The sequence below is a fragment of the Glycine soja genome, chromosome 15 (assembly GCF_004193775.1).
Source record: "Glycine soja cultivar W05 chromosome 15, ASM419377v2, whole genome shotgun sequence".
In the NCBI taxonomy this organism is placed as follows: domain Eukaryota; kingdom Viridiplantae; phylum Streptophyta; class Magnoliopsida; order Fabales; family Fabaceae; genus Glycine; species Glycine soja.
The window spans coordinates 23,994,265-24,005,680 of record NC_041016.1 but is presented as its reverse complement, the minus strand read 5'-3'; the positions used below and the strand labels follow the sequence as shown (position 1 = coordinate 24,005,680).

Here is an 11,416-nt window from a genome sequence, read left to right as displayed (position 1 = left end):
GAACGAAGAACGGTGAAGAACGTCCATGGAATTGATCATGGAAATGTCACGGAAGCGTTACGGAAGCACCTCGGCTTGGATTTTTTCCTTCTTTCTTCTTCTCCTCACTAATTTTAAGTGAAAACCAAATTCCCAAAGTGTTGAACCCCTTCCCCTCAACCCCAAACTCCATTTTATAGCAAAAATGAGGGAGGTGGTTGCCGCCCAGCTTGCCCAGGCGAGCTAGGTAGCTTCCACCTGAAGCAACCTCCCTCCAAAATATTCCAGATGGGCCCAGGGATAGGTACACCCCCTTAAATTGATCAGTTCACCCCCCCCCCCCATTTTATGTTTTTGGCTGATTTCCTTCCAATATGTAGCGAAACTTTACGGATTATGCGGCAATAAGTGTTAAGCATCTCAATTTGGTCAGCAAAGGTCCGCGTGTTGACAACCAATTGTCCCAGGACGAAATTAGGGTATGACACCCACTAACACACTTTCATTCTCGGTCGCGTTTGTTCTTGTTGTTGCAGGGGAAATTCTTGTTGCTCTTTCAACACGAAATGCCTCCTTCAACAGGTATGCCATAGAACTGTGGAAGTAATGACTTCCAAGATTATTTTGATGATGCCAAAGAATCAAGAGTAAAGCAAGTTCCAAAGAATCAGGAGTCAAAAAGTTTCATGAATCAAGTTTCAAAGAATCAAGATTCAAGAATAATCAAATTTCAAGATTCAATCAAGTTTCAAGAATCAAGATTCAAGAATAATCAAGATCAAGATTCAAGACTCAAGATTAAAGAATCAAGAGAAGACTCTATCAAGATAAGTACTAAAAAAGTTTTTCAAAACATTGAGTAGCACAAGAATTTTTCACAAAATATTTTACCGAAGAGTTTTACTCTCTGGTAATCGATTACCATAAGGTAGTAATCGATTACCAGTAGCCATCATTGTTTTCAAAACTGATTTACAAAGCTATAATCGATTACCATAATCGTGTAATCGATTACCAATGTTTTAAAATGTTAGATTTCAAATTTCAAGAGTCACAACTAGTGATAAAACATTTTCAAATCATTTTAAACTTGTGTAATCGATTACACAATACTTGTAATTGATTACCATAGTTTCTAAACGTTTTGATTTTCAAATTTAAACATGAAGAGTCACATTTGTTGATGTGTAATCGATTACACCTTGATGGTAATCGATTACCAGTGACTGATTTCAAAAAATAAATTTCCAAAAGTCACAATTCTTAAAGTGACTTGTTTCTGAAGATTTTTTTCAAAAGTCACAACTTTTTAATTGACTAGTTTTCAAAAGAGTCACAATTTTTAAAAGGTGACTAGTTTTAAAGAAATTTCCAAGAGTCACAAACTTTAACTTGAGTCATCAAATGATTATAAATATGTGACCATGGCATGAATTTCAATAACGATTTTTACAGAACTTTCTGATTCATCTTTCTAAAAGTTTTTGTTCCATACTTTCTCTTTCAAGAAAAGTTCATTGACAAAAAACTTGTGCTATTTTTTTTTCTTCATTCACTTCTTCCTCCTGCCAAAAGAATCGAAGGACTAACCGCCTAAGTTCTTTTGTGTCTCCCTTCTCCCTCTTCCAAGAGAATTCAAAGGACTAACTGCCTGAGAATTCTTTTGATTCTTCTCTTCCCCTTAAACAAAAGATTTCAAAGAACTAACCGCCTGAGATATCTTTTGTTTCCCCTTACAAAGATTCAAAGGACTAACTGCCTGAGAATTCTTTGTCTTAACACATTGGAGGGTACATCCTTTGTGGTACAAGTAGAGGGTACATCTACTTGTGTTGTTATACTAAGAACAAGAGAGGGTACATCTCTTGTGGATCAATTCAAGTGGAGGGTACATCCACTTTGTTGTTCAAAGAGAACAAGGGAGGGTACATCCCTTGTGGATCTTTCGCTTGTAAAGGATTTTACAAGGTTGTATCTCAAGAACCGTTGGTTGCTTGGGGACTGGATGTAGGCACGGGTTGTTGCCGAACCTGTATAAATCTTGTGTTTGTCTTCTTTTTCCCTACACTATTTAATTTCTGTTGTGTACTTTTAATTGCCGCTTTTACTTTTGGTTAAGTTTATGTTTCTTTTCTTTACTTTCTTAACTTAGTAATAAAAGCCTAGTTGAATCTAGTAACATTAAGAAGGATTAATTTTTAATTAGTCAAGACACATTAATAATTAATTCAACCCCCCCTTCTTAATTATTATGAGGCCACTTGATCCAACAACAACATTAGAACCCATCTTCTTTTTCTTCCTGCTATTAATTTATGGTGGGACCAGGGGGTTCTTAGTTCTTACCCGTCCCACATTTGAATTCAAGCTTGCATTTTTTCTGAGATGCATTGCTGCTAATTTGTGTTGTAGTATATATCACAAGTCAACCACTTATTTACAACATTCACCAACTGCTATTATTATAACCTGCTTCCTTGATGTTTCTAAGTTGAGGTTTTATCATGCATCACACTTTCTGTTTTGACACGTTTCTATAGAAGTTTTATTTGGCTTCTCAATGAAAAGATATTTCTTAAGTCAAAAAATGTTGGTGTTTCTCTCACAAATGATTATATCAATTATTTAGTTACTTGCTCCTTGCATCTGGTGGGGTGTTTATTTCCATGAAGTCAGAAACTTTGAATAATATTTGTTCAAATTTCAACAGTTGAGATTATGGGTCCGGTTCATTACTCTTGAACTCGTGAACTCGGTACTTAATTCATGATTCTATGTGAGTTTGAGTAAATTAATAAATAGAAAAAAATTTAAATTAAGAATAGAGATCACAATTGAATGAACTGTTACACTTTCTAATGCTTTTTTTTTTCTTTTTAATGGTGTCTTGTCTTTAGTACATGTATTAGCATTTTTGAAGAAGTATTGTTGGAATGAAAACATTTACTGTATGTTTTTGTAGTTGTTTGAGTTTAGGGACAAGTATAGGGGAAATTTTTAATTTTTTTTTAAAAAAGAACATTCGAATACGGTTCTCTAAAAAACCATCATAGAATGTCTACATTCTAAGACAGTTTTTTGATAAAACCATCTTAGAATCCTCAAAATATTTTTTTTTTAAGAAATGCATTCTAAGACAGTTCTCTGAAAAACCATCTTAGAAAGTATACCCTTCCAAGATGGTTTTTAACTAAAAACCGTCTTAGAATGATATCTTTTTCTAAGACGGTTCTCTATGGAACTATCGTAGAAAGTGTAGACTTTCTACGACGTTGCTTACGGCGATGATTAATAACCAACGTAAAATGTGCAATTTAACCAACATATAAAGTGTTTTTTAGAGCGATTTTCCACTAGCCCCATAAACTCTTTAGCACTATCGATCTTAGGGAGAATTATCTTAATATTGTCTGCAACAATCATTCTCATGAACATTAGGCTAAGTGTATTAGATGTTTCCCAAGATTTATAATGGATTTTCTCTTCATTGTTACTATAATCAATAATAGCAGTAGGTTTCTCTTCCACTATAGCAAGATCAAGATCCATTACATCAAGGCAAGATTGGACTTGTTCATTCCAATCAAGGAAGTTAAGCCCATTAAACATTAGCATAGATGATACATGAGACTTTAGTGAATTAGGAACATGTATTGCATAATAAAATTCACATAAACATTTTGAGACATAAAACACATGTCATACATATAATTCATTCAGATAATAATCAATGTATATTGAAGTTCTCCTTTGGGTGATACATCAACACACAACTTACAAACATGATGATGCTAATGAAACCAATGGTACACACAATTATTAGTACCTACTACCTTTGGGTATATAAATAAACCAATGGTACACACAAATTACCCATAATTATATTCATTGATTATAAGAACAACTAATCAACCTTTAGACGATCCATAAATGTCTAATAACAATGAATTTCAATGTACCCATAAACCAATAATCATATAATTTAGCATCAATTATTCTTGGAATAATTGAAATAATCATTAATTTGAAATTAAATAACCTTATATATTTGGTCACTTTGATGACTAACAAATCCATCATACACTTAATTTAAAAAGGCAACATGGTCTACACGTACATATGCGGCTACCCATCATTTGGAGCATTGTAATTCATAATTGCCATGTGCAAATCACACATTTTGCTTTCAATCACATTCATCCAAAACACTTTTCTATAATATAAACACACGCACAGGATATGCTTTTCCTTTCTTTCATTTTGAAAATTTTCCAAAAGTTTTATAGGCTATTCAAATGCAATTGAAAGCATCTTGATTTGAAAAGAAATTCTGATACGTACGTACATGTTATTCATAATGACAAAAAACATCACTTGTTAAATTCATTCAGTGATCCATTAATTTATTGTAATATATCATAACAATTCTTAATAAAATAATTGCAAGTATCAATTCATCGTCCATCGCAAGAGATGATGCAATGATCGATGGACAATTGGGAGAAAATAAATCATTTTATTTTCATACACAAATGCAGTGGAAAGAAAATTCCTAAATTCATGATTAGGGTTTACAAGTAATTAGGTGAAAATAAATCATTTTTAGAAAATTATAAATTTCATAATAGATGTTATGATACCATATGTAAGTCTTAAGGATTCTCAAGATGAAGATCAACAATTATAGAAAATTAATAGAATCTTGAAACATATTGTCGCAACCTACCCTTTTGCGGGTGCATCTAACAAAGGAGGAAAATGCGCGGAGTTGCCACCAACGTTTATTTGTGGAAAACGTCGGAAAAACGGAAGGAACCCGGTCATGAAGAATATTCCAGATTTGGGAGTTGTATTTACGTTTGAGGAAGGTATTAGCACCTCTCACGTTTGTCCCAAAGGACAACAGCCTTAATTTTAGAATTGTGTGAAATTGTGTACCTAAACTTTATTTCTTTTTATTTTTTGAGGTCGACAAAAGCGGGGCTCTTGCTCCTACGTACCCTCCATCGAAGAGGAAATCAGACCTACGTAGTTCATTCAAAAGGGCGAATCAAGCGATTCTTTTTACTTGGAAGGAGGCCTTTTTAAGGCGTTGGACCTTAAAATGACCCATTTTTACTTGGTGAGAAAAACTGAGGTATCGAACCTTAAAATCCTTTTTAGTGATTTTTTTGCGGACGATCTTGACTTTGCGAGTTGATTTTAGTCTTAGTTTCACTTTAGTTATTAGTCAATTCAATTAAGAAAGAGAAATCCCAAAGAGAAATGTCCGATTGATTTTTTTTGGTTTATTTTACTAAAAGATATTTTTTGATTATTATATTATTATTTTACCTCTTTTTGGTTTCCAACGTGGTTACGGCGTGACCGAACGGTCGGATTTCATTTTAACAGAAATTAACGGATATTACAAATCAAATGATCGGTGGAAATTTATTTTATTTTTTGATTAGGCTAGAAAATGACTTAAGTAAATGACTAAAGCACGTCAAAAGGGGGTACGGAAAGTAAATGAAACGATAATAAAAGTACGTGAAACAAATGGGGACCACTAAGGGTACATAGAATGAATAGAAAAGTTCGATTTCGGGAACTTACCGGTTGAAGACCGAAGAACAACGAAGAACGAACAACGAACGACGAATAACAGTTGAAAATCTTCGCGAAATCACCCATGGAAACGTTATGGAAGGGCCTCGGCTTGGATTTTCTTCACGGAAACAATTTTCCTCACTAATTTTAAGTGATTACGAAGTACCAGAAGGGCTGAACCCCTTTCACCTTCACTCCTCCCTCTATTTATAGGAAAATAAGGGAGGAGCTTGCCACCCAGCTCGCCCAGGCGAGCTAGAAGGCGGAACATCCTGGAAGGCCCAAGTGGGCCTGGTTGCTATTTGCACCCTCTTTTTTACTAAATACACCCCCTTTGCTTTTTTGGTGATTCTTTTTTCGTAACGTTACGAAACTTTACGAATTTCGTAACGATACTTGTTTTCTTTCTGTAAGGTTACGGAACCTTACGGGTCATGTAATTACTCCTTTTTTAGCTTTCAAAATGTTACGGAAACTCACGGATTGCGTAACAATACTTCCTTTTGATTTCCGGCATGTTACGGAATTTCACAGATTGCGTAACAATGCTTCCTTTTGATTTCCGGCATGTCTCGGAACTTCACGTATTATGCAACAAAGGGTGCCAAGTACCTCAAAGCGGTCAAACAAAGGTTGCATGTCATCAAACAATGGTCCCCGGACGAAATTAGGGTATGACACATATGATTCTCACACACTACTAAAAAAAGGGTTTTCCACGATGCAGTTTTTACGACGGTCATAACGCAAACGTCTTAAAAATATATGCGGTGGCATTTTCATAATTTGAAGCTGCTATACGAAGACAGTACTATTGAAACCCATCTTAAAATTACTTGTTCAATGACAGGTACTGCAACACCGTTGTAGAAAGCTCAGTGATATTTATTTTGTAAAATAAATTATTTTATTTAAAAGGATTTAAGATGGTGAGGATATCCACCGTCTTTGAAACGTTGAGAGACAAGGACGGTGATTTTAGGGACACCGTCTTTAATTGGTTTAATTAAAATTAAAAAATGACTTGCGGCGCGTACGTGCCTTTTCATCTCCTAATCCCTCCTTCATTCGCTAATCAATGTCGTGTTGACAGAAGCTCTACCGGTGCCATCTCTACTCCTGTGTTGACCCCAACTCCGGGTGATGTGCCATCTCTCTCTCTCTCTACCTCTTTCTCTTCTCTATCTCTAGAAACAAACCATCATATTCTTAGATCTACACCAACATCGAAGTGAGAGTGGTCGCGCTCTATGGTAGCACCACCGCCACCTCTTGTTGTCACCACTACTGCTTCTCCTCGCTTCTAGGTCCCTTCGTTGCCGCTTCTTCTAAGTGAAGGAAAGAAGTGTTCTTGAGAAATTAAACATCTATGGAAAGCAACAATGTCACGACCTGAGTGTTACTCAAACCCACCAGTTTTGAACCCGAATGCAAGAGTTGGTCACGTTGAAAAACTCGCTGGTCTCAATTCCTATCTTTCTGGTTCCCCTAATTCCAATGCCATTCTTCTCATCTCCGACATTTATGGTACGCTATCTATCCTCACAAATCCCATCTTTTCTTTTATTCTCTTGATTAAGGGGCTATAGGTCCTGTTTCATTTTCAGTAGAAAAAAAAAACAAAAACTGGTTAACTTAACGTGCTCGATGTGTTTTGCAGGATATGAAGCACCAAATTTGAGGTATGAGCTAATTCTCAAATCTCATGTCTTTTTTTTTTTTGTATTTTAGTAGGCTTCTAAGTTACAAGTAATGGATACGTAGTAGTTTGCCTCTCTTGATATTTGATTCTAACTCCTCTTTATTTTTGGATGATTCAGGCCTTGTGCCTTATGATGATAAGATCAATGTGTATTTCTTGGGACCAAATCTATGTTTCCTTGGATGCAATTACTATATAGATTAATTAATATTTATAGAGATTTTGAAAAATATATTTTACATTTTGTCCTTTTTAAACCACTAGCTCACAACCTTTGGGTTGTATTGAATGTTGATAGGTTTTTTTATTTTGGTAGAGAAATAATCAAAAAAATCTATTTCAACATGTTACTATAAATTAAAGACTTATGATTGATTCATGAAAGCAATGCTATCTTCATAAGTGATGTACCTGATCATTTGTTTTATTGTGATGTCTACCTTTTTACTTTATTATTTTTAAGATTTTGATTAATTATGCCAGCAGTAGAATTTGGATGTTTCATTCTACTCTCTTTGCTCTTTTCCATTTCTCATTTTTCTCCATTTTTGTGATGCCAAATGTAGTATACCACTGGGAAGTAATATTGTTTGTTCTCTATGATGTTAAGGAATATTGTAGACAAGGTTGCAGCTGCTGGTTATTATGTGGTTGTTCCTGACTTCTTACATGGTGATCCCTATAATCCTAAGAATGCTAGCAGGTCCATCCCTGTTTGGTTAAAAGATCATGGCACAGTTAGTTCTTGTTTTATGATAACTGGTTCTTGTATATATATATATATATATATATATATATATATATATATATATATATATATATATATATATATATATATATATATATATATATATATTAATTATCTTAAAGTATATTTGTTTTTTGTTTTTATTGAACCTCAATTTTTGGCAATATTTAAACTTTGATGCTTTCATATTATATTAATAGGACAAAGGATTTGAAGTTGCAAAATCCATAATTGAAGCTTTGAAAAGTAAAGGTATGATGGCTATTGGGGCTATCACCTTTTTTGGTGAATGGGGTGACAAGAGCTAGTGAGGATACTGCATAAGCTCTTTTATTGGAGACTGCTTCATCACTTCATTAAGGACAACTTTTTTCTATTTCAGCTAGCTACCATAGGTTTGGCTGCATATGAGAACCCATTTGGTGTGGTTCTTGGAAACTTTGAAACATCAAATGCGCTATTCAAACATATGTAAGATTGATGTTACTTGAAAATCTAATACGCAACTTCTTCTACTCTTAGATACTCATTCAACTTCGTAGGATATATTATATCATTGTATATTAGTTGCTATTTCACTTGTTTGAATGTTTGAATTCCTATGGCTATACTCTTAATTTGAATGCTTGTGAAAAGATATAATCATACTCTTAATGATTACTTATACAAATACCATATAGTATATAAATACTTTAAAAGGAAAATAGGCTAGTGTTGCGTTGTTGTTCTATTCTAGGTCCAAATTCTAAATAATAGGTGCGGTGCTGCTGTGGCATGTCTGAATTTAGTGCCTTGCTTCTAGTATAATATGATTTGTTGTTGTACTACTTTTCTTTTGTTATGTGCACATAATTTTTAAATGTCCAATTCTGACTGGTAGTAACAGGCTTGATCAATTTGTTGTTCAGTTTGAAGCAACAGTAGTAGACAGTGACTTCCCAAATTACCAGGTATTTTTTCTTACTTGACACTTGAATTTGGGGCTAAGGCATTTGGATTTTCTTGGCCTCATTTGGGCATAGTTAAGTTAAAACAAGTTTAGCTTGCTTTAGAAAAAATATGGTTAATAATTATTTACTTAACATAATTTAGTGTCTATTTTGTATTAATATGATCATTAAATTCACTAATTTAATTACGTGTCAATTTAATTTAGGATTTTGTCATAGGAATTATAATAAGTTGTATTTTTATGAAATTGTCTTAAGAATTTTTATTTTGTTACACTCTTGTAATTAATATTAAAATTTATTTATAAAATTAATATTTAAATGATAGATTAAATATAAATAATTTGTGAACCTCTTATTTTGATTTAATCTATCATTTAAATATTTATTTAATAAATAAATTTTACTATTAATATTAATTACAATGCTAACATAAATTATTTTTAATTATTTTTATTTTTTTTATGGGGTATCATTTAGGAAAAATATGTAGAAGCAAATGACTTTGGGGTTTTGATGATGATCATGATGATTTGATGCAAATGATGCAAATGCGCTTTTCAAGTTTAAATTCAAGACAATGATTCAAGAATACAAGCCACAACATCAAAATGATCACTAGTATTTTAGGAAGGGAATTCCTAATTGATATAGCAAAAGGTTTGGCCAAGTAATTTAAGTTAAAAAGTGTTTTTCAAGAAATTTACTCTCTGGTAATTGATTACCAGAGGATGTAATCGATTACCAGTGGCCAAAAATGATTTACAACAGCTACTAAATATTTGAATTCAAATTTTAGACTGTGTAATCGATTACACAATATTGGTAATCGATTACCAGCAGTTAATAAACATTTTAATTCAAATTTTAAAAGCTGTAATCGATTACACAAATACTCTAATCGATTACCAGAGAAGATTTTCAGAAAATTATTTCTAAGAGTCACATCTTCTCAAATGGTTTTTACATGACAACCAAAGGTCTATATATATGTGACTTGAAACACGAATTTGCTCAGAGTTTTTCAGAACAACAAGTGTTTATTCTCTCAAAGAGCAAAATACTTTTATCCTCTTAAGAATTCTTTGGCCAATACACTTGCAATTCAATAAGGAATCATTTGAGTGCTCAGATTGTAAAATCTATCTCTTTCAAGAGAGATTCATTCTTCTCTTCTTTTTAATTCTCTAAGGGATTAAGAGACCGAGGGTCTCTTGTTGTAAAAGAATTTTGAACACAAAGGAAGGATTGTCCTTGTGTGTTCAGAACTTGAAAAAGGATTTTACAATATATGGAACTCTCAAGCGGGTTGCTTGGGGACTGGATGTAGGCACAAGGGTGTGGCCGAACCAGTATAAATCCGAGTTTGCACTTTCTCTTCCCTTAAACTCTTTTATTTATTATTGTTTTATATTTATATTCAGATTGTTCTGTTTGAATCATTATTTATGAGTTCATTGTTAAGGGAATTTGTAACTTGAATAGAAAGTGAAGTAGAATTTTAATTGGGTAATAGTTTGTAATATCTTAATTCAACCCCCCTTCTTAAGATATCTGAGGCCACTTGTCTAACAAGGGGTATCAGAGCTTCATTCTTGTATAAAGTTTAAAAGCTTCAAGAAAAATGGCCTCAGCAAACTTCTTATTTCCAGAAGGAAATTCAATTAATAGACCTCCAATCTTTAATGGAGAGGGTTACCACTACTGGAAAACCCGAATGCAAATTTTTATTGAGGCAATAGACTTAAATATTTGGGAAGCCATAGAAATAGGGCCTTATATACCCACCACAGTAGAATGAATTACAATAGATGGAAGCACATCAAGTGAAAGCATAACAATAGAAAAACCTAGAGATAGATGGTCTGAAGAGGATAAAAGACGAGTACAATACAATTTAAAAGCCAAAAACATAATTACATTTGCCCTGGGAATGGATGAATATTACAGGGTTTCAAATTGTAAGAGTGCTAAGGAAATGTGGGACACTCTACTATTAACACATGAAGGAACAACAGATGTTAAAAGATCTAGAATAAACACATTAACTCATGAATATGAACTATTTAGGATGAATGCAAATGAAAGCATTCAAGACATGCAAAAAAGGTTTACACATATAGTAAATCATCTTGCAGCCTTAGGGAAAGAGTTTTAAAATGAAGATCTCATAAACAAAGTGTTAAGATGTTTAAGCAGAGAATGGCAACCTAAAGTAACAGCCATTACTGAATCAAGAGATTTATCTAACATGACTCTTGCTACTCTATTTGGAAAGTTACAGGAACACGAAATGGAATTATTGAGATTAAGTCAACATGAAGAAAATGACAAGAAAAAGAAGGGAATTACTCTTAAAGTCTCATCTTCAATCCAAGAAGAAAGTGATAAGGAAATTGATCTAGATGAAGATGATGATCTTAGCCTTTTTGTAAAAAGGTTCAA

General features: G+C 33.3%; 1 protein-coding gene across 1 annotated transcript; it reads left to right on the top strand.

Annotated features, from left to right (window-relative positions):
- Nucleotides 1–6,953: 6,953 nt before the first annotated feature.
- Nucleotides 6,954–8,329, top strand: LOC114385987 (endo-1,3;1,4-beta-D-glucanase-like). The gene is made up of 4 exons (XM_028346008.1): nucleotides 6,954–7,098; nucleotides 7,232–7,253; nucleotides 7,884–8,010; nucleotides 8,222–8,329. The coding sequence occupies exons 1-4, from the start codon at nucleotides 6,954–6,956 to the stop codon at nucleotides 8,327–8,329; spliced, it is 402 nt and encodes a 133-aa protein (XP_028201809.1).
- The last annotated feature ends 3,087 nt before the right edge of the window (nucleotides 8,330–11,416 follow it).

What these genes read in the sequence shown, in the direction of transcription:
- LOC114385987 (XM_028346008.1), top strand. Translation starts at nt 6,954, where the DNA reads ATGTCACGACCTGAGTGTTACTCAAACCCACCAGTTTTGAACCCGAAT. An exon ending in TCTCATCTCCGACATTTATG is followed by an intron (nt 7,099 to 7,231) that starts GTACGCTATCTA and finishes TGTGTTTTGCAG; the next exon opens with GATATGAAGCACCAAATTTG. An exon ending in TATGAAGCACCAAATTTGAG is followed by an intron (nt 7,254 to 7,883) that starts GTATGAGCTAAT and finishes TATGATGTTAAG; the next exon opens with GAATATTGTAGACAAGGTTG.